Source organism: Struthio camelus, chromosome 2 (genome assembly GCF_040807025.1).
Source record: "Struthio camelus isolate bStrCam1 chromosome 2, bStrCam1.hap1, whole genome shotgun sequence".
Classification (NCBI taxonomy): domain Eukaryota; kingdom Metazoa; phylum Chordata; class Aves; order Struthioniformes; family Struthionidae; genus Struthio; species Struthio camelus.
This window is the reverse complement of record NC_090943.1, coordinates 37,584,930-37,609,207: the sequence shown is the minus strand read 5'-3', so window position 1 is coordinate 37,609,207 and position 24,278 is coordinate 37,584,930. Positions and strand designations below refer to the sequence as shown.

General features: G+C 39.4%; 1 protein-coding gene and 1 non-coding gene across 4 annotated transcripts; both read right to left on the bottom strand.

Moving 5' to 3' along the window:
- Positions 1-7,940: 7,940 nt before the first annotated feature.
- Positions 7,941-10,903, bottom strand: CCDC126 (coiled-coil domain containing 126). Its single transcript, XM_068932670.1, has 2 exons — positions 10,747-10,903; positions 7,941-8,122 (listed from the first exon to the last, which is right to left on the bottom strand). The coding sequence occupies exons 1-2, from the start codon at positions 10,901-10,903 to the stop codon at positions 7,941-7,943; spliced, it is 339 nt and encodes a 112-aa protein (XP_068788771.1).
- Positions 10,904-10,985: 82 nt separating this feature from the next.
- LOC104145112 (uncharacterized) lies at positions 10,986-24,032 on the bottom strand. Of its 3 annotated transcripts, none has more exons than XR_011139645.1 (4): positions 23,945-24,028; positions 23,323-23,552; positions 11,774-11,904; positions 10,986-11,144 (listed from the first exon to the last, which is right to left on the bottom strand). It is a non-coding gene; the product is annotated as an uncharacterized protein (transcript). The 3 variants fall into 3 exon arrangements; XR_011139643.1 differs by having other exon boundaries at positions 23,395-23,552; XR_011139644.1 differs by lacking the exon at positions 23,323-23,552 and having other exon boundaries at positions 23,945-24,032.
- Positions 24,033-24,278: the final 246 nt, after the last annotated feature.

The following is a 24,278-nucleotide window of genomic DNA, read 5'->3' as shown; positions in this document are numbered from 1 at the left end:
GCTTCTGATACTGCCGTGCTGTGCACTGTAAACAAGTTAAAGGTCCTGGGCCTGTACTGGGTAAAAGAAATACTAACAAAATCATGCATAACTTTGCTTTCATTCCTTATTCAAACAATAAAATAAAAGCCAACCGTATTATTCTGTGGATTGTGGGGTGTGGTTTGTAACTATGTTGAACTGTAGCTGAACCAAGCTGACTATTAAGTGACAATACTTCCCTCTGTTGTGGGTTACCAGTTTAGTTTTGCAAAATTTAAAGAGAAGAGGTAATGTCTTTTATTAGACCAACTGATACAATGGGAAAAATAGACAAGCTTTACAGCAAGCAACCCTTTCTTCAGGTTTAGCTTTGGCATACAAGCTCCTACTGCAGAAGAAAGGTTCTTCGGTTCTAGAGATGAATGAGCTGACAGTGCATAGTCTTTTAGTAGCATCCTTGCTAATTCAAGTGTTAAATTTATTTCCTGTCTTAAAATTCTGATAACCAGTTCATTAATTAGACAAAATTTATGCACCAGAAATGTTATTGCAGTTGTATATTGCTTATTAAAAGTGATGTCCAAAAATGTGATTTTATCCAAAACACAACCATTTCTCCACGTTTTCACCCACTCTTCCCAGTGTTTTTAATTTTTGGTTTGATTAAAAGGAGGTGATTTTGTGAACAAATTCATTCTAGATACTTACTTTGCAACACAGAGCTTAAATTATTTATATTTTGGAGCGTTTGTAAAGAACAAATCCAGCAGTAGTGTAAAACAGTGTAAAATGCAAGGTACATTCTTTTACTGTTTAGCATAATGCATTATTTGACTTGTCCTATAACATATACCTTTAACAACAACAAGAAAAAAAACACCTATGGATTTCCCAACACCACCTACCTACCCTTCACTTGTGCTTGTAGGTCTTGATTCTCCAAGTTACCTCAGTGGATGAATTTATGCCTACGGAGAGCTTCATTCCTAACGAATTAAGGAATCTCTAGGGAATGTGGAGAAAAGACCTAGTCACAGTATCAAGGAACTCAGCTGAAAAACTTCCCAGAACAGAGGCAGTCTCTATCTCTGTATTTTAGAAAAAATCCAGAGCTGTTGATCCTAAAAAGATCATTGCTGTTTACCTAGAACAGCTTAACAGATGTTTCTTCATAGAACATGAAAGTTACCTCTTAAAAATCATAAATCTTATCCGAAGTACCCTGATGTTCTTTGCAAGCTCTTCCCTTACAAAATGTGTGCATCAAATGAAATGTATGCTTTGTTCACAGTTCAAGACAAAAAGAGGCCAGCTTTGGGAAACCTACATAACTGGAAGATGGTTCTTAGATTGGCAACCTGCAGTTCCCACTTTGTCTCCATGTTCCACAAACTGTGTGGAAACAATGCCTCCAATGTGTTTAAAGGCTGTAGTAAATAGATCATGGGCTGCTACTTCTGTTACTTACCGCACTATTGTTGTAAATTAACTGCTTTCTCTTGATACAAACATTTTGGTCTGGCTTTACACGTAGTGACTCTGAATAAGTAAGCAAAGAATGTCACATTTTTGTCTTAACTGAGCTTTAGCAAATTGATGTTTAAATTATGCTCTGCAGGTTACGGTAAGTTCTGAGCTTTCAGCCTGTCAGAATGAGAGCCAAGAGGGTAGGCTCGTTCCATGCAATAAAGTGGCAGATGCCTGTGGACAAAGGTCCAGAAATTCAAGGAGTGATTCATGCTCCAGATTGCTTTGCACCGGGCAAGCCACCGGCCACAGACCAGAAGGTGACGAGGACCAAGGCAGTGCTTTGCCAATGCTGCCCCAGAGAGAGATGAAACAGTGGGGAGGCTCTTAAGTTTCCAGCTCTATCTAAGTAAGATGATAAGGCATATGGTTTGGACATTTGGCGTGTGGCTATGCCATGCATGTAAGAAGTTTCAGCAGCGCATAATGACATTCTGCCGCTCCAAGATCTGAACCCAGAATAAGTCCCTCTTGAAGGCTGAAAAAACATGGGGCAAGTCATTGCTGCAATCAACACAACTTCAAGGAAACCAGCTGAGGAAAATAAACCATACCAAAAATGTCAGGTTAGTTTCTCCAGGAAAAAATATTCCTCCTGTGGCCAAAACTTTGGAAGAGAAACTTGGGGGGGGGGGGGGGGAAAGAACCTTGGAAGCAGCAAAAGAAGCTCTGCAAACATAGAATTAGAACATACTGAGGAACATAGCATTGAACAGGAGCTGCCCAAAAACTGGCAGTCCTTGAGATGCCTTAGCCATATGCATGGTTTTGCTGGTGCCAGAGATCCTAGATCTGCCAACAAAACGGAGAGATAGTCCTGGCAAGCTCAATGCACACAGAATGAGCAGAGCCTCTATGTCTCTATGTCATGGGTTGGTGTACTTCAGCTGAACAAAATCTCTGTTAAAAATGGTGCCATTACATATTGTTCAGGTTCAGAGAGCAGAGCCATGTTGCTGAATAAGGCTTTTGGTGAGGGCTACAAGTAGCCATTAATATTAGATTATCTATGCTTAAACATTCAGGACTGTGAACCATCAGTGTGAAGATGCTGAGAGTAGGAAACAAGAAGTAATTTTTTTTTTTTATGGGGCACCTGTTCTATCAACTGCCTCTGTCCTCCAACTTATAAAGTGAGGATTTATTATCAGTTTTGATCAGAGAAAATGTTCTATGGGATAAAGAGCCTGTGTTTGACTCATTGGGACCACAGCATCTGCTTGAACCAGAAATTTGTGCCTATAGACTTCCTTGGGAATACACCTGTAACTTAAATCTGAAAGGACTGGGAAGCTTAAGAGGTGAAGAACCTTGTAATTGGGAAATGGAGTTCTTTAATAAAGGTATTCCAAGCACCCATTGCTTTACTGTTATTGCATGAGTATTGGAATACACTTTGGCTCCAGAAAACCTCCTCTCTCCCCTCCCTTCTCAGAGGCTGTTAATGGACACCTGAGATCTAATTCAGCTTTAATTTTAAAACCAAATTTTCCTCAGTAAATTATCAAACAATTTTGAATAGTAGAAAAAAATGGTTACCGTAAAAAGAGAGCACTACATGGTCAAAGGAACAGAAATCCAGATGGCACCTACGTGGCCTCATAGGTCAGTGATGTAGCATATGGATGCTGCTGGCCTAAGATCTCTGACACCTCAAAGTGGGCTGAACATATGGACACTTGCTTACCGGTCAGCTCTGGGGGACCTAAGGTGCTGCCTACACATCAAAGGCAACAGCTTAATGCTGCATAGGGTGTTGGCAGTCTCTATCAACACTCTCTTAACAATAAAATGTGTGGCTTTTTAAATTTAATTTTTTTTTTTTTTGAAACAATCCTTACAAGTTTGACAAGTACTTCAAAATTCATCTCACTGGAATACCTATGTACATTGAAGATAGCTACTTTATTAATGCAAGAATAAGTAAATTAAAATAACTTTTAATATTTTTGATTATAAGTAATCATTTTGTACAAGTAATCATCATTAGCAATTTTATTTCTGTGTAGTCATTCTATTGCTGTGTGTTTGGTCAACAACTATGTCCACCTGTTCTGAAAATGAGAAGAATTAAAGAAGCACAAAGAATAATAGAAAGTGTCCATCAAATTGTTTCCTCCCTCCATGTTATCAATATTCTGATCTACTTAAAAACAAACACAAGCAATACTCATTATAAGCTTCTTACTACCATACAATATGCTTGATAAAAAAATAATTTGTATATTAACTCATATTTACAGGCATTTAAAAAATGTCAACATGTGTATTTTCAGTTTTGCTATTAGAGAAACAGAACGTGATCAGACATCTACTGAACAAAATAAGCTGATAAATGCCACAGGGAATAGGCAAGCTCACAGGCGAGCAAGGGTCAATTAAAAATGAAAGGTATTTACTGCAGGTACTGATAAACATAGTTGGGAAATTCGTAGTATTTAAGATCAATTACAGATAAGATAATTCCTTAGCAAGTGATGCCACCGGTGTTGTAGTGATGTAGTTACATACATGTATGTAATAAGAATTCTTTGTTTTTTTTTTTTTCCACTTGAACTTGGGCCTCATTTTAATAACCTGGACAATATTTTTTACCCAGATGCAAATACATGTGTGGATCATCCCAGACAAACTGAGATTTAATGAAATAGCAATTTAATAACAAACTATTCCCTGAGAAACACTGCAAGTCTAATTCACCTTTTTAGCTGCTATAAAGAGAAGTCTTCCACTGCTCTCTCACCTTTGAGAAAATAAATATTTAAAGTACTATCAAGTACTTTAAACCAAACCATACAGATAACAGATCACTGTTTTGTGAAGGACAAGCTAATAAAAGAATACAAGCCCAGGTTACAAGGGCATACTTAGATTAATTCATAAAGATGTCAATTGACACCTTACATCATGTTTAAAAAAAACACACAAAATGAAGTAATGTTTTAGCCCTTCAGCTCATTCCATTAATCTGCATATTCTGAAGAAGAATTTTCTAAAAGTTTTTTGAGAACACATAATAAACTACAGACTTAAAATTTACGTTGTTATTTTTCCAAATCAAACTGTTGTAGAGGTTCCCAAACTTATTCTGCTTCTGTGTTCCCACTGACGAAGGCTGCAGCAGCAGCAGTTACTCCCTGGTACGTACCTACCCCGCAGGTATTTGGCCAGTCAGCCAACTTTCACAAATCACGAGACTAGTCTATTAAGTGCAGTTTGGAAACCTCTGCATTAGCAAATATCCTGAGCTAGAACTTAGATATATCTAGGCGGCCCTTTCTATGACTTTGTTACTAAAGAAAAACAAATATTTAGCAGTTACTTGAAAAAAGAGACTGCCCAATAGGTTAGGCATATTTACTGGATGTCAAGGAGACTGGTGTTTCACCACACTCACTACAGGAACTACTACATCCTTGTGCTATGTTTCCTATGCTTTAGGATTTTTAAAACTATTTTATTAAAAACAGACCAGCAAATCTCTGTGATCCTAGGAGTGAATAAGAACAGTACTGTGTGCAGTCTCAGTGGAGTATTTATCAATTCATCCATCCCAAAGGTTCTTTAATGTGGGACCACACAGCGCTTTTTTTTCCCTTTTCAACTCCTACTCAAAACACAATTGTGGGATAATGTTTACGTATCTGTTACATGAAAGTTAGTATGTTGGAATTCAGAAATTTCTTTAGATGAGGAAAGCAACAAAAAGAACTAGAGAACCAAGGCAATCTCCCCTGAGAGAGATTTGTTTGCCTGCTGATTTGGTTTTAAAATTCAAGAGCTATATTGAGCCCCATGGTGAGGGCAAGCCCCTTGCCCTTGTCTTCCCCTTGGTCCACACTCGCTTGAAACTTAGTTCTGTCACTCTGAAAAGCGTTATCAGCCCAGAAAAAAGGAGGAAGCTCAACTTCTACCCTCTGCACTGCTGAAGCACAGAATTCATGGCAGTAGTACTGTCCCAGATAGATGGTGAAGGGAGAGCACAGTCAAGAGGCACAGCATGCTCATACAGCACAGAACGAGTCTGGCCACGAAGGGGAAAGACTAGTATCGCAGACACCGACGTATTGCTGTATCAACCCTTAATACTGCTGCTTTCACAAAGTTAGATTTAGGCTCACAGTAGAATATTTTTAACACGCTTCTTGATAAACAATAATTTCAACTGTATTTGTCAAGAGAACATTTGTTTTCTTTGCTCTAAGTAGTTCACAGTTCTCCTTAAATATCTGTCAACTACAGTCTTAATTTCAATGAGCAACTGTAATACTAAAACCTGAGAGAAAAGCAACTGTTCGCTAATGGGACCGTGAACTACTAAATAAGAGGTACATAACTGCATATAGGTCAGCACACAGCCATCAGTCTCTAAAATCCTTGCATAGAACAATCCATGTGTGCATGTAGTGACAAATACTCACCTGGCAACTTTTGTTACACTTGTTTAACAATCCTCAATAATTCTGTTTTAAAGTTCACTTACCCTTGCAAGAAAAAGAAAATTGACCTTGTATGCACGCACAAAATCTACTCAGATTAATTTTTATAGCACAAAGGCACACAACCTACCAAGGTTTTACTTGGTACAAATTAATAAGTACTGAGGGAATAAAAAGCATAGATAGATGGATATAAAAACCTACCTTCACATTGTCAAGAGACTTGCAGATTCAATAGAAGTCATGCACCTGTCTTCTTCACTCTTAGTTGTCTTCCACATTAAAGAACCAAAACTGTGATTTTATTTTAATTTCTTTTCCTTGTTCCCCCCACCTCTAACCAGAGGAAAGTGCAGAGACATTAGAATTTCAAGAGCAAGAGAATTCGTTGATTGAGCAGGTTGAACACACAAGACAGAATACTACTAAAGCTAAAGTGCTCTTAAGTTCAGAGACGTACAACTTTCAAATCCTAAAACACCTGGAATGCATGTAATAAGAACGACAAGACTATTAAAAAAAAAAAAGAACCTTCACAAGTCCAATTAAAAATTTATTTTTCTCTTTCTGCAAAGAAATACATGTTTACACACAGTATGACAGAAGAAAAATCAGCTGGATATTAACTAAGGCTGTAAGTGTATTTGCCTTTATACCAGAATATAAGCAAAGAAAAAGAAACCCACAAAACTTTGGATGGTATATCATCCAGCACCTCTAATTTTACTGTTGATCTTTTTTCTTAGTACAGGTTAGAACATTCCAAATACAACCCACAGGAAAAGATCTAGTAACCAGCACATTTTTGGCAAAAGTGCCAGAACACACCCTCCCTTCCCTCAAATCATTCATTACATTAAAAACCAACAAACACACACCTCAGTGGCACTTTCATATGACTTGAGTAACACTTTGAAATACAGTGCATACTCTCTGCAATTCTTTTTGCTGTAAGGCTAACTTAGATATAAGGCAAACATTATCTCAGCTCTCAAATATTCCATGATAAGACACCTTTAGTACATGTATCTCCATTAAATCCAGATATATCTTGTTTCCTTCATTTTAATTCATTGCTCCCCGCCTTGATCAAAAAAGCAGTTCAGGGAGATGGTGTGCTATATTCATCACAAATTTCAAGGTACTAAAAGAAACAGCAATGAAGAAAAATAAACAGTATTCACATATCCAAAACTGATTTCTATCACTTAAATAATTCTTATTGGCAAATACAAAATACATACACTTAAATATTTTTGTAAGAAATAATCTTTTAAGGTAGATCACAGATTATGTTTTGCTTTTGATAATCTAACTGCCCTAGTTCTGGCCCAAGGATATACCTGGACAGTGTTACTACCTAAGACTTTTCCTACTATAACTGATTTTCTTAAATATACAGTAAATTCTCTCTAGCTGTTCTGACAGATAGTGCAAATAAAGACATTCTTTGGGTCACAATTTAAAATATTACCCCCAATGTTATCCTCAACTTAACACCATTTTAGTAAATAAATGAGTAACAAAAAACTGCAAGTATACACATTTTCTAACATCAGTTTAACAATACATTTTCCTTAGTTACCTCTGTTTAAAGCAGATCACAAAAAATGAATAAGCTACAATACTGCCCACCTATACAAAAGATATGTTGTATTTATAGTTAAATAAATATATTTAGAAACCTGCCTATACATTTCCTAATGCTTATCATTTATTGTTAGCATCCCATGGCATACTACATCGAATCATGATATCAAAATATCTTTATGGACAACAAAGAACACTTTAGAAGAACTGCTCAAAGGCAATGAAGTAATGCTTTGAGAACCTTATGCACATAAGTTAGGTCTACCTATATCCAGCACATTCTATAATAGAACAGTGTACATATCTTTTAGAGTCAACTATTGCTTTGCCCTAGCCAGAGATAAAAAGCTTGTCTTAAATAGGACCTATCAGAGCTGAAGCAGCACAAAGCGGCCCTGTTTGCTATCTAATGTTGCTTGCTGCATTGACACGTTTACTCGAAGCCAGGGGCACTTGATTGCTAGTTCCATTTGTGGTATTTGCTGCTGAGCCATTCACAACAATGTAATCAACTTTGCTTTCCAATTTCACCAGGCGTTGTAAGATGTCATCCAGAAGAACAGCGATTGTTCTCTTAAGATCAGCTGAAAATAACAAAAACAATTAAATCCTATTACTAACTATGTGTGGAAAAGAACTGCTATTTTGACATATTTACATCTTAAAGTTTTGCTGTCCTTCTTACTATACTCTTTGGGAAAGAATACAGATTAGCATGTATGTACAGAATTAAACAGCTCCTCAAATTTTTTAACACCATTTATTTGTTATTTTAGACAGGGAAGATACCACCATAATAGTAAACTGTGAATGCAGCCAATTAAACATTAGCACCTAAGGACATAACCACTAGTTAGACTGGTGACTATTCAAAGGCAATATGTCACATTTCGTCCGGACAGCAGCACTAGAATAGCCAGCTATGACACCTTTTAGCCCTGGACAGCACTAGAAAAATATTTAAACACTTCCCAACATAGAAAAGGTCGTTCTTAACCACTTCCATCTAAAAAATCGTAAGATCTATCCTACAGAAAAACTGTTGCAACAAAGTATCATATCAATGCAAGGCACAAAGCAGGAAAAAAATGTTACTTTTTTCTGAGTTTAAAATTTGCATATGTTTAGCTTAAATTGATCTGAAAAACAATAAAAGGAAAGTAAGAAAATTCCCATGTGTTTACTAACAAAGAGATGGAAAAGGAACTTGAGTGTTGTAAAGCCATTTTCTAGAGCACAAAAACAATACCATTAACAGAACCTTTAACAAAAGTTACCACAGTGCTGGCAATATTCATACCGTAGTCTTCTCATATTTGGAAGAAATGAACACACTTATTTAGTTTTACAAGTTGTTAAGATTTCCCCCCCTAACACACACTCTTTACAATCTGCTCTTAATTTTCTAGAAAAATGGGGGAGGAAAACACACATGCATGAAAATGAAGAAAGAGGAATAACCTAGATAAAAGAAAAACATTAGTCATCCAAAAAAAAAAAAAAAACAACTCAAGTTAGTCAGTCTCTCCCTCTCTTTAAAAATAACTACCTCTTGTTTAGTATAGTCACCTCTGAAAAACAATACCTTCACAATTGAAGTAGGAACAGCAAAAAACAGAGCAGGGCCCGCTATAAATGACAAAATGGCATGTACTGTGGGTCACGTGCTCTGTAGTACTATTCTATGCTCAACTGTTTTGAGGGAGGGCACTGTCTACTTAATTTGCAAGTCAAATGATCAGCATGTAGATCAAGAGTTGACAGTTACATTTTTTTATTATACTCCAGACAAAACCTTAAACAGCAAATCTCTCTGCCAGACTTAAATACAGCAGTATAAAATGGCAGGTACATAAGATTTTAAATCTAATTTCTCAGATTTTAAATCTAATTTCTCAGAAAGTAATCCAGGACAGAAATCATTGAAGACTTCAAATAATTACAATAAAATTTAACTGAACAAATAATAGAATTTTTTGACACTTGTTAAGTGTCATAAAGGTAAGATATTTTGGTATTGCCCTCCTTCTCCCAGCCTCCTGGGTTGCTACCTGCTCATCTTGTCATCATAGACTTGCCTCCTGGTTCCTGAGCAGCAGCAAAGAGTTCAGACACATTTTTGCTGTCCGTCCTCTTACAAGGGCATCTACAAAGGGCATCCTATTATTAGCAGAGACCTGCCTTATAAAGATTCAAGAAAGAAAGATTAAAGTATGTTAACATAAATCTTCAAAAATAAAATCAGAATTTATCTTTTTTTTCCATGATTTCTTCTTAAGCCTTATATTACTCTTACTTTCACTTTTTTTTTTTTTTTTAATTTATGACAGAATGCAGACAGGCAGTTTCTTCAAACCTAATTCCTAGGAGATTAACTAGGAGTTCACAGTAGGCTTCCCTCAAGAGAAGCTATGAAGGCTTGAAGCTGGAGAGTTAAAATTACTAAGATGACATTTTCGTGGTTTTGCTAAGCACAACTCAAAACTATAGTCTCAAGAACATATTTTCCATATTTTAGAAAACAGGCACAAGCTCCAGCAATAAATTATCTGAATACTGGACATACATTCATCAAATTAACTGGTAAATCGAAGAAAGAGATAAAATGCTGCAAGTATCAAAGCTCGAGAGCCAAGAGACCTTACTCTCTACTTGCTACTTCTAAAGCAAGGGGAGATGGTGCTAAATTTGTTAACTGCCTCTCTCAAGACTGCAAACTCAACCATTATGTTGCCTTCCACTGTTTATTTTGTTACTATTTACAGAGAAGAATACTTTTTGTTTTTTTTTCTTCAAAGGCAGTAAGTTAGCAGTGAGGCACAATGAGTACCTGGAATTCTGAAATGATTTAGTTTAAAACTTAGTTTCCATATCAGGCATGTATTTATTCCTCACTAATTTAAGATTCAGAAAAGCCATAATTCTACTGTCAATCCTGAAAATAAAAGTAGTCATATACTCAGAGATATTTTTTAAAAAAATCCCTGGAAAATGAAAGTCTTCTGCTTTCTGCTCTCAAGTGTTACATCGCACCACGTCTTAAATTTCACCTTCAGTGAATAAGCTAAAATCAAATCAGTTAATCCTGGAGTTTTTGTTCTCAAAGAGTATGTATTACTTTTTTTTCTTCTAGATAAAAAAAATCTGTATTTGACAGTTTTCATGGGAAAAAAAAAAAAAAATACTTGAACGTTTTTTTTCCTCTTACCATATCCTGCCATAGAAGCTCCACTGCCACCATTCATTAAATTTTTATTTTCTTCCGCAAGTGCTTTAACATATCTTTTACTTAGGTCTAATATCTGTTCACGCAACTCAGCGCTGCTTTGGCGTCTTGGATACTGAAAAGTGTAGCGTAGCAACATCAAACCCCAAATGATTCCAAAAACTAGTAAAAATAAACTCAGTTTCTGGGACATGCTTTTTCTTGAAAACGTTAAAAACATTTCTGATGAAGGCCACTGGTGTGTCTTTATTTCAAGATAAGAAACCAAAATTGACTTAGTCAATACATATTAAGCAAAAAGACGACTTCTATAAAGTGAAAAATCCTCTGGCTTGGTCATCTTGAATACATCTTTTCCATGTTTTAGTTGGTCTTGATTCCTGAAATTTGCAAAATATTACTTGATTATACAAAACTGCTGCATTTGTTGAGATCAAGGGCAAATATCAGTTTCCAAATGTAATACTACTGCATAATCTATAAAACAGCTGTGGGCTTATATCTGCTTAGAAGTAGACTCATCTTTATATTTTGTTACAAGGTTTCCTCTTCTTATTTTTACCATTTTTTATTCTCAAAAAAAAAAAAAAAATCAAAACTTATGCTTCCACTAATTACCTGAAGTGTTTAAAATACTGTAATTGCAACTCACATTAATTTAAAATAAAATGCAACATCTAGAAAAAAAGACATGTAAAACTTGTACATGAATTGAAGAACTTTTATACACAACATTTTAATGAGTTATAAAGACATATCTACGAAAAAAATAGACTTTGTGAAATCATTCACTTGATTTTTACTCTTCACTTAGAAGCACAGGGTAAGTATAAACAATAAAATGCAGAACAGAGTTTCTTAGATTAATCCTAGGCATCATCCTGTTCTGCTTTTGCACAGCACTAAGAAATTTTTCTTCCTTGTGTCTTGCTAATAAATAAAGAAATAAAACCAAAATGAAGTTGTACATACTTTTAGCATTTTGCTAGTACTTAAAAAAGTGTCTTACCATAGGAGTCAGTTTTGATCCCTCAATAAATCAAGGCTTCAGGAAGAAATCAAATAGTAGGAAAGCTTCAACAGTTAAAAAGTGAATGTCCAGATAGTTTGAAGCAATGAACCAGACATCTTCACAGAGCTCTATAGGTAAAGAAAAATGCAATCAAACATGAAAAAGCACTGGACTAACAACAAAAATTTTCACGTGAAAGTGCCTGAAGTTGAGCACTTCAAGCCACATGCTTTTAAAAAGGAAATATATTTTTAAAACTAACTTTAAACAACTGTTAGGGAAAAAAAAAAAAGAATTCAATTCTATTTTATTATAAATACATACATCTGAATGCCCAATAACTGATTCCAACATTGACTTTTTTTTAAAACTTGTGAAGAATCTCACTAAAATGTCTCCCTTTTCTTGAGTCATAAGACAAGTGAGAGCAGATGTTCCAGAATCATCACATACAGGTAAACACAGAATCACAGAATAGTTGAGGTTGGAAGGGACCTCTGGAGATCATCTAGTCCAACCCCCCTGCTCAGGCAGGGTCCTCTAGAGCACATTGCCCAGGATCACATCCAGGCGGGTTTTGAATATCTCCAGGGAAGGAGACTCCACTACCTCTCTGGGCAACCTGTTCCAATGCTCTGTCACCCTCACAGGAAAGAAGTTCTTCCTCAGGTTCAGATGGAACTTCCTGTGGTTCAGTTTGTGCCCGTTGCCTCTTGTCCTGTTGCTGGGCACCCCAGAGAAGAGACTGGCCTCATCCTCTCGATAGCCCCCCCCGCCTTCAGATACTTGTAGACATTGATGAGATCGCCTCTCAGTCTTCTCTTCTCCAGGCTGAACAGGCCCAGCTCTCACAGCCTTTCCTCGTAGGAGAGATGCTCCAGTCCCTTCAGTATCTTAGTATACCTTTGCTGGACTCTCTCCAGTAGTGCCATGTCTCTCTTGCACTGGGGAGCCCAGAATTGGACACAGTACTCCAGGTGAGGCCTCCCCAGGGCTGAGGAGAGGGGCAGGATCACCTCCCTCCACCTGCTGGCAGCACTCTGCCTAATGCACCCCAGGAGACCATTGGCCCTCCTAGCCACAAGGGCACACTGCTGCCTCATGGTCAACTTGTCTACTGGGATTCCCAGGTCCTTCTCGGCAGAGCTGCTTTCCAGCAGGTCAACCCCCAGCCTGTACTGGTGCATGGGGTTATTCCTCCCAGGAAGTGCAGGACCCTGCACTTGCCTTTGTTGAACTTCAGGAGGTTGCTCTCCGCCCAGCTCTCCAGCCTGTCCAGGTCCCTCTGAATGGCAGCACAGCCTTCAGGTGTGTCAGCCTCTCCCCCCAGTTTAGTATCATCAGCAAATTTGCTGAGGGTGAACTCTGGCCCTTCTTCCAGGTCATTGATGAATATACATTGAACAAGACTGGACCCAGGACTGCCCCCTGGGGGACACCGCTAGCTACAGGCCTCCAACTAGACTCTGCACCATTCACCACAACCCTCGGAGCTCGGCCCTCCAGCCAGTTCTCAATCCACCTCACCGTCCACTCATCCCACCCACACTTCCTGAGTTTACCTATGAGGATACGATGGAAGACAATGTCCAAAGCCTTGCTGAAGTCCAGGTAGACAACATCCACTGCTCTGCCCTCATCTACCCAGCCAGTCATTCCATCATAGAAGGCTGTCAGATTGGTTATTATATATATGCCTTCTCTTATTCATCTTCCCTCAAATGAATCTTCTCTCTTCAGTCTCTACATCTGTATTATTACCTCACGCTTCTCATTTTTCAGCCACCTCTGAAATTTTCTCAATTATTCAACACTTTTTTGTGAGAAGGTTACTATTGTTTCACACAGTAGTCTGGATAAAGCTACTTAGTTTATGTAAAAGTACCCTTTCTATGTTAGTCTCCATTCTTTCCCACCTTTAATGTGACATTAGTGCTTTTTGGACTGCAGTTACACATTTAGCAGGGTTCTCCACTGGGATTTCCACAGTGGTTCTCAGGTCTCTGTTTTTAATCAAAAAGATTAGTTCAGAATATTTAGACCATATTTCTCATCGCGATAACCACTGATCTAAACTCGATTAGATCTCCACAATGTTTTTCGTCACCTCACCTGGCCAACTTAACTGGCCTTACACCGACATACCTCAGTCTACTGCAAACGCAAGCATCAGTGTTCTCGGTTGCACTCCTTGCTTACTCTCCATCTTCCCTCTTCTGATAAATCTTTCAATAGGCAGGCCAAAGTGACCGATTCAAGTGGCAGATTTTCAAAATGCTCTAAAATCAACATGCATATCCAAACTATTCTGAAAATGGTAAACCCAAATGGTACCCAAACCCAATGGTAATCCCAAACTAGGGACTTGCGTTTAGAACTTGGACATCAAAGTTGCTGTAAAGTAACAAGTCACTGCATGTAAAATGCCCTATAGTAACTGCCTGTACACGAAATCTTACATTAGTACACGCTACAGTAAAAGGAAGTGGCAAGCACAAGCCACTGAATGAGGAATATGCTACTTTACCGTAACTGTGGGATGTGACTATGCACATAGACAGACAGCTAATGTGCAATAAACCTAATATCCCACCATAGCGTCAGTGGGTTGTAATCTCATTCAGAGAATGTACTTGCCCCCTAAAAAACTGTTTTTAAGATAAAAAATTCTCTTGAACATATATAACAGAAAAACAAACATAAAAACTTGATATTCTGTAGTATCAGCCATGAATATTTGGAACTGTGTGGTTAAAGGTTTCCTGGAACAGACCCTTCCTAAACATGAGCTAATCAAGACTTCTTTTCCCTAGCTCTTGGCCAAATCCAGGGCTCTGAACTCAGGCTTCAAATCATGAACTACATCTACGTCATTATGCATCTACATAATCCCTGAAAGGTGACAAATGTGACAGAAAACAGTTACGGATTAGGTCCAGAAATATGATATTCACATGATGGCTCAGACAAGCACACGATATCTCTTCAAGGGAAATACATAAGTTTCAAACCTCCCTCCCCAAAGTCTATGTTTTATATACACCAATATTTTCAATCCCTGTTATTTGAGGTCTGAAAATAACACAGGTCCTCTTTGCAGAATTTCAGTGACTTTCAGCTCTCCACAGATCTCCATGCAAGTCTCATCCTGAAACAGTTTAGCAGACTGTATCACTACAGAGCTTTGGAATGGGAATAACACTGCTGTCACACTGTAAATGAAACCACAAGCCAGCATGAGAGTCCTAGCCAAGATGAACAGATTGATTAAACTCCTACTCCTACCTAAACTGCCAAGGAACAGTAGGAATTACAGACTGAGTCTTTGCCATGTGTATTGGATTCACAGTGCACGCACTGACTACCGAGACTGGTGGAATGCAAGGATTTAGTTTTCTGAGCGTACAGCATAACACCCAAACTCTGACTCCAGACAGAGGAATAGGGAGAATGATGTACTAAAATGAACAGAACAGTTTGCCCTGTGCCACTTCTCCAATGCTGCAACGGCTTTTTATTGAATTCCAGTGTAATTTCAAAGTTGCGGATATCTGGTGTCCTCCTCCTTCCTGATACATGCACTTCTCCTAGTATCCCACAGTGCACGCCTGGCTGCCAGACCCTTCGAACTTTACACAGGGCAGAATGACGTTTATACCACAGTGATTTGCAAGGAGGAAAAAAGGGTACCGGAGAAGCAGATGTACGTATTAGGAAGAAAATAGCATAATAAATAAGATATATGGATTGGAAAAAACTTTTACCTCTTGCTGCCCTGAAGGGTCAGCACTTATCTGCATGAACACTCTAGTTCAAGCAAAACGCGTCCTCAGAATTGGACCATTGTTTTCAATAATTCACAGGTAGTATCCCATGAGATAATGGCATACTTGGAAGAAGGAAGTAATAGTCTCCTGTGATCTTTCTTTTCTCTCATTCTCTCAATTCTTCCTTACCCGACACTCCCCGACCAGGAGAAAAAGAAAGCTGAGACTTCCTTCATCGGCGCAGCCCAGGTGGGAAAGGCAGGCTTACCACTCTCCCATCCGCAGTGGAAGTGCTTTATGGGAAAGGAAAATTCTAAGCAGGGCAGGGGAGCAAAGGAAGAATGGACATATCAGAGCTATGCATTTTTGACTCTCTTACCATCCCTACTGAGACAGAAGGGAGAAGACCATGAAGATGGAGGAACACAGCCAAGATAGACTATGAAAATCTGAGAAGGGAACATAGAAAAATTGAGCTGACTACGCAAGCAAAATGACAACTGCAGGACTTGGGAAGAAGTGACTATCTTTCAAATTTATCTTCAGCTACAGACAATTCCAGAAAAAAAGAGCTGCGGCTAAGTTTGGCTTTCATAATCATGGAAAGAGTTTGGCTTTCTTCACTGTTGCCGCTGCCGCCGTATAGTCCAAGAAACCCACCAAACGTGGAGTTAACATCGTCCACTGGCACGAGGACAACAACACCCGTCTGACAATGAATACAATGAACTAAGCGCCCATCTTCCCCAAAACACTATCATAATGCTATCTTCTGAGCTGTATTCCCATGCCAAAATCATGTATAAATCACACTCATGAGCGCATGGCACAAAAGAAACAAAGACCCCAAAAAAACAGCAGACAATCCAATGTATGTTCCGTACTAAAGTAAAGTTTTAGTATCTCTTATGCCACTTAACTAACCAGTAATACCATCTTTAGGTTTGAATACTGTCCATACTCCACGGAAACCACCTTATCCTTGCAAAACATCGTATTTCAACCTTGTTGCAAAGATTTCTTCATATTCTGCTTTGCTAATTCCCAGTAAACACCAGAGACCATGGTCATGTACAATACCAAACACTCAACAATTCCCAAGGCAAGAAAAAGCCTTACACACCTTCAGAAACAACCTAAGGGTACGATGAAAATGACATACTCAAATACTTAAAAGGTTACAAGGGACCCTATTCCACTGTTCCTGGCTGACTGCTAGTCAGTCAGCTCATTAAGGCAGCTGAATACTGCAGTGAAGAGCACTTGGAGGGCAGGTAAGGCAGTGGCAGGTCCCTCATCTCTGGTCCCTAAAGACCAATACATTTTCATCAGTGATTTTCTGGTCTGCACACGGGGAACCCACCACCCTTCCTGAACTGTTACAAGTGGTTACAGGCACCAGTAGTGTAAGAATTCAAATTGTGGGATGTGTACCTTCCAGTTTTGAAAAAAAAGATAGTATGGATGAAGATGACTAGCCACAAGAAAGTAGGAGGCAATCATGATTCTGCATCAGGTATTTTTGGCAGTAAACAGCTTTAGCAAAAGCACAACAGAAGTTGGCTACAAAACAAAGCCAAAAAGGAGGAAAGAAGAAAGAACACAGAAAACAGGAATCTGGGAGCCGCATTCAAAAGCCCGAGAGCTGCATTTATCCCATTACACTCATGATTACAAAAGATCTTAAGGATAAGGCCAAAAAAAATGCCTTGAAAATAGTATCATTAGCATACAGTTCAATAAAGTCACCTCTTTGCTTACATATTTTGACCAAACGTTGAGGCAGTAGTTCCTCAGTAATACCCTAGACACCTATGCAAAGATTTAGGTCTTTGAAGAACATATTAAGAAAGAAACCTTGATAAATGGGAATTACTTACTATCATAATACTAATCTGATTCTCACTACCAAATTACAATCAAAAACAGTCTGACACACTGAATTCAAAAGCAAGCCTGGATTTGTGACTAATTACCATTATTAACTGTATAAACAGAAAAAGTGATTTATAAAGACAGAGATAACAAAAAAAGAGATGCCAGATATAATCATAGGAGGCTGCATGCAACTAAAGAAACAAAGATGAAGGGGGGAAAATAAATCTTGGAAAAAAGCAGAGAACAAACAGAAATTAGAACAGTGCAAATAGAAGCTGACATTAGTAATCGCTACAAAATAATTGTACAGTACAAAATTAGTACTCATGACAATCTCAGTGGAAATGTAACAAGTTTATGAAGTCATTAAAGATTTAAAATTAACATACTAAAATTATGTATGTACCACAAATTTCTATTAAATTTCTGGCAGCAAACATCTCTCAGTACAGTGAGGGGCTGTATTCATAAACAACAAATGGTGCTGTAAATAGGCACAATGATACCTCATCACAACATCCAAAATATTATGTGTTAGGAAAAAAAATTGCAGGGTATTACAGAACACTCGGAGATGTTTTCACAGTTCTATCAGCTCTGTCCTATTACTTTTCTTCTTTGCATTTTTGTAGAATTCTTCCCCCCCCCTCCATTTTCCTCTGTGACCTATAAAATCCTCTTCTGCTTTCTGATTTTTCCAACGTTGTGCGGCCAGAATCATGATCACTCAACTGACAGACATTGCATTGACCATGCTGAGGACTGACAGATCAGTTATTTCATATTTGGAGACCTATCAGCACAGTTAGTGTGCAGCAATGAAATGTCAGCCTTTAGACTTCTCTGATTTAAAAAAAAAAAAAATAAAGAAATAGAACACAGAACAATTGTTTAACATATTAAAGGACCAATCAGTCATTGGGACTATGAAATAAGCAACCTGAAGCACAGATTCCAGGAGCTACATGCTGAGATTTTCCCAGAGCAGAACACCAAAAATCACAGCTGCTCTGGCAGTGCTCTCATGCCGATAGTTAGCAATCTTAGATGGCTATCAGTTTGGTAGTAGAAAAACCTGCATAAGGTACAGTTACCTGCATAAGGTACAGTTGACAACGAGGTGCCCCAAAAAATTAATTAATTAATTATATCCTGTTACACAGGATAATAATTCCTGGTAGTACATAGAAAATAAGAGATGGAGAAATAACTCTTAATTCATTTAATTCAACAGTGATGAGATAATAAAAAAGACACATACTCAAATTCCCTCCCTTTACTTCTCCCTTCATATACATACATGCATTTTAACAAATCATTTTGCTCGTATCATTCACATTTAAAATTGGTGTCCAGGAAAGGATCACAGTTCTCATATTTTTAAAAAACAAGCAAGTTCCTGAAAAGATGCCAGTAAAACCACTTTCCTGTACTGGTACATATGCAATGGTGACCTTTGCAGACAAACACCACCCTTTGGTTCCCAGCTTCATTCATCAGGTTCACACAAACAAGCACATAGCACCATGAAAGAGCAGAATATTCTACTAAGAGCCAAACAACTAACAGCAATGTATGTCCCTAGAAGACTGAAACCATCAATGAGCTGTCTTTTGACAAGATTAACTCTCAGCATGTTAAGTATGCCTATTATTCTTACCATAAAATTTGTGAAATCAACAGAAAAATGTCACCAGCAGAGATAGATGGAAAAGAGAAAGGTACCCTATTTTGAAAAACCTTAGCAAAGTCTGACACATCAGAGCCCATCAAAATGCCATACCTGTGTGCTGATGAGGCTCGAGGGCCTTTGTAGACTGTATCATAGACCATCCAATAGAAAAGAATTGATACCTACTAGGCTCAAGTTAAAAAAAGAATAGCACTGTGCAACACAGTGCCATCTTAAAAATGAGTAAGAAGGCACTTTTCTGGAAGAAAAGCATGGCCCATCAGTACGATGGCTGCTGGACTACAGTTTTCAGCTGCTCTGTAACACTTTGGTAAAGCATAGCCAAAGGAGCTGCCTAATGCTTGGTGCCCTTTCCAGCACACCCTTCTTTATGCCTTCTCCCACAACATATGCCCCTTTATTCTCTGCCTCTACATGCTCTAGATTCGGGGTTACCCAGGAACTCGAGGCGGGGAAGAGAAGGAACCCTTTCGCCTTATTGCTACCTGACTTTCAGGGACTACTTTTAAGGGATATTCTAAATGAAATCACAGAAATGCATCATTAGCCTTAAGGAAATAGCAAAAAAAAAAAAAAAAAAAGGTAAGTAAGTACTAAGAATACCTATAGTTTTTTCTTTCACAGCGGTGCAGAAATCAGGGTGGAGAATCTCAGTATGTGCTCCCACCACTTCCTGTTTCTCAGTTCAGCAAAAGGGTATCTGGGCCAATCTAAGTCACAGCTCTTGAAGTGGATGGGTATTGTCATTGCTGACTAGCGGCTATGACTACCTCAAAAACTATGCCTTGACCCAGCAACAGTTTTACCTCCTATGAGTCACTAAGGACAGCACACAGCCAACTTGTTTTGTAGATAGACTTTGAGTTGAAAGCAAAAACCATTGCTTTACACTTGAAAACCCACAAGTTTACAATACCTCTGCTGTAAAATCATCTGAGTATCCAAACACTTTTGTGTTTCAATATTTCAGAAATATTGGTTAGTGACTTGTTTCAGTTTTAAATGCATGGAGTCCTGTTTGCACTGTTTTTATTCAACATCTTCTCTGCCAGTAACTGTTTTTACTTTGCATTATGCCTAAGGATTCTACTTAAGAACGCATTTGGAAATGCTCTTTGGTTCCTTAAAGCATCCTGGTATTTTTTTCTTTATTTTGCCTACTACTTTCAGTGTATGCTTTTAAAATAAGCCGTCTACTTAAAAACAGAAATTCTTTGTTGCTTGCCTGTGGGCGGTCAGTCAAGATTTTAAGAGGGAAAATAAGTTGGCAAGGATTGTGAAGAAAATTAAAGAAAGCATATATCAATGGGGACAGCATATTATACTTGCTGATGTTCCTCTCCTCCCACCAGATCCACCTGGGCCTCAAAACGTTCCTACATCTCCATATCAACTTCTTCAAAAAAACCCATCTTCCTTCTGTCTGGCACACTCTTCTCCATATGCTTTATCACGGTCATTCAGATGATTACAGTAAGACCCTCGCTCACCAGAACCATAGTTATATTACAGCATCAAGTACCTTCTTAGCCTCTCATCTCCTTGTAGGATTGCCACAACTCTTTTGTTGCATTTTAACACTGGGCTATGACAAGTATTTGCTCACAAAGTCCTAACAAGTACCTCTGCTCAGTTATGAAATTTCACAGCTATGTCTGCACTTTACCTTCCAAATCACATAGGAATCCAAAACTTCCTTCTGAGGCCATGAGTTCTAGCTAATTTTAGCCAGTTTTGCAGAGAGCCAAACTTGCAAGATCATGAATGTAGGCTACTGAGAAGAGAGGTATTTTCAGTGAACATTTCAAAGAGAACTAAAGGGAAGAAAAAAGCTAGCAAAATCACTGCCACAGTGATGGAGAGACTGGCTCTGCAGAGCCAGTTGTACATGTACGCACTGCGGAACATCCACACAAGTACTCATCCCATAGAAAAGTAACAAAAAAGGGCACTGAAGCTTTACCACAGAAGCGTGCCTTTGGTGTACAAGCCTTGCACGCATCCATACTCAGTTTGAATTCTGCAGGTTCCTTGTAACATAACCAGACAAATTAAACTCTCCCTCTCTCCCCCAGAGGAGCACATTTTAAGCCCTGTTGAATTTAGTATTGTCTAGACCTTGTTTTACACTTACAAAGCCTCCTTTTAATTCTGAGTAATTCAACCCCCTTCTTTTAAGTTACATAGCAAAAAAGCAAACGGTAAAGAAAATAATGTGTTTGTAAAGTTGACAATCCTACAAGATGATTTAGGAGGCTATTAATAACACGCAGTTGAGGAAACCCAGGCCACCTAACAGTAGAAGATTTCAAACACAGCTGAAAAAGCTCATCGGATAACAAATACCATGTCAAGTACGTTTTAGCAGTAAACTTGCACCAGGACAACACCTGTTCATTTAAATGATTGAGCTGTACAACAGATTTTTGATGAACGCTGGAAAGAACTTAATGGATATTTTCGACACTTACTGATCTTCAGATACACTGACTACACGGATGACAATTTAAGGCAACAGCACGCATTTATCCTACTTATAGTTTGGGCAAGATGCAAGAACTAGTGACCTTAACTATTCTTGGAGAAGGAATGAGAAGTGATCATGATCTCCAGGGGAAATATTTTCCTTTTAACAGTTAAATGACCTCCAATCCCTAAGCTAAACAACATGTGATTAGCTAATACCAATACTTCCTTCAACTAGCTAGAAGCCAAGAGGCGTCTCTAACAGAAGAGAATACAAAAGCTAAAAGAAATGAAAGTAGCTTTGTTAACACCTGTAAAAGCTTTAGGAAAAAGATTTATTTACTAGACCAAAGGAATTCCAAAATTATTGCTTAAACTCCTGGAACTGTTAAGTAGCTGAAATGAAGTATTAAATAATTATATACTGCAACAGATAAAAATGACAAAAAGAGGCCAGAATAATTCAGGCTTTATACACCTGGGTATCTCCAGCCATCAAAACGGAAGCAAAGGTAGCAATAAACTTCTGTGTTTGACTTACAACTACAATCTCTCCACTTGTGACCCTAGAATAAGATGCTACTTACAGTATATTAATTTCTCTTGTCTCCTTTTCTATTACTTTACCTTGTCTCCTTTCTTTGCTGTTCTTATGAGCAGTGAAAACAGCAATTCATGACATTTGTTCCACAATAAACACTAAAACGCAGTTAGAGCAAATCATACGCAATGCTTAGCTATTGCATTGTGTTCATATTCTGAAGGTTTTGTTGAAAAACAAGTCATGATTCCTTTGCTCACCTTGCAAAGTAAAAAACTGTCACCCCATCCCTCCCCATAATCCATTCACCCACCAAGAAAAAAGAAATACCCATTGCTAAACTCTTTTAAACTGCAGTAGAGAGGCCCTATTTCATGTCACAGGACAAAACAAAAATTCCTCATTGAACTGCTTTGTGGCACACAAACCTAGAAATCACATTCAGTTCTAGCTGTCAGTATCTTTATATAATGAGGTACATAAAAGAGAATTTGCAGGATACTATCATGTTAGATTAGGAAACTGAAGAGGAAGTTTAGTAATAATGAATGATTAACTGAGCTACAGAAATACAGAAGGAAGGATTATTTCACAGTCCTTGCTGTCAGGAAGTTTTATTTATTATATAATCTCCAAGCATTAAACTGTTTTGCCCATTGGTATTTATGAAAAGCTGTTAGTGGCAGGAGATCATTTAATCTACCATTATTAACGATCCTGTTTTTGCTTGAGTATGGATTAATATATATTATATTACTGATACATATATGAATTATATTAGTAAAATTAATATATTAATATGCTGCTACAATTATGCCATATAATGAATGTTATGTAATAAGTAAATTATTAATAAACATTATGTATTGATACATTCTTTTTTTTCTTTCCAAGTTCCATGATATCACGCTAAGTACGCTCAGCCCCTTTGAAAGTTAAGTCCTTACAGTACAATAAAATCATCAGTCTTGCAGAGTCACTGCAGACACAGTTTATGACAGAAGGGCCATTGCAAATGAGGAAGGAAAGCACAAAGTATTTTAGGAAGTCCCAAGCAAGTTCTAGCTGTGCTTAGGTTGTTTTAGACTGGCATATTGCAATCCATCCCTCAGTGCTTTAAAACAGGTCCCTTTAAAAATACAGATCAACAGGCACTATCTCAAAATAACGCTTGCATCTACTCAAACAAAAGCAACAGTACCTTTGTGCCATACTAACTGGCGTAGGTAAGGGTGCATAAAAACACGTTAAAGGTCAAGAAGCTCTGCAATACCGTGGTTTAGAAGATCACGAGCCTGAAGTGACCCCCACAGAGCTGGCCTTAACAGGAGCGCTGAGTAACACGCATGCATCCACCACCTCACGGCAAGACACGAAACACCCGTGCTTCTTCCGCCGCCTCCGGACCACGCCAGGCCGTCGCAGCACCTCCTGCAACGGCGATCCAGCCGGCGGGAGCACCGAGCCGCCGCCGCGGGCCGGGCGCGCTGCCGGCAGCCGCTGCAGGCGCCACCTGCACCCCGCGGCCCCGCACCGCCGCCGACCGCGGGGAGCGCGCGGGGCAGCGGCGACAACGACACGTCCTCGACAGCCGCCGCCGCGGGCCGCCTCCCCCCCCCCACTCCCTGCCCGCTCCGCGCCCCCCAGGCCCGCCGCTCGGCCCCTACGCGGGCTCCCGAGGCGCCGGACATCCCCCTCCCGCCGTCCCGGCCGCAGGGCCAGACACCCCCCCCCACCCCACCGCCGCGCCTCATGGCGGCCGCCCGTGCCCGCGGCGCGCGCTGCCCTCCCCCGCCCTCGCCCCCAACGGAAGGTCGCGCTACCTCCGCCACCTCCGCTCCCGGCCCGCGCCCGCGCCGCGCCCCGCCCGACCAGCGCCACACGCTCCGCTTCCGCCCGCCTCGCGCCCCGCCCCACGAGGCCGCCGAGAGGCCTGCCGCAACCCACGCGCCCCGCCCCGCCCCGCCCCCCGCGCATGCGCACCCGCGCGCCGGCCGCTTCCCGCCTCCCCTCAACGGCCGCCGCCGGCGTGAGGTGGGAGTGGAGGCGGGGGGGGGTCTGTCCCCGTGAGGGAAAGCGGCGGGAGAGGAGGAGAAGGGGGCGTCAGTGAGTAAAGTTGCTAAGTAAGTCAGCAAAACAGCGCGAATAACGCTGGCC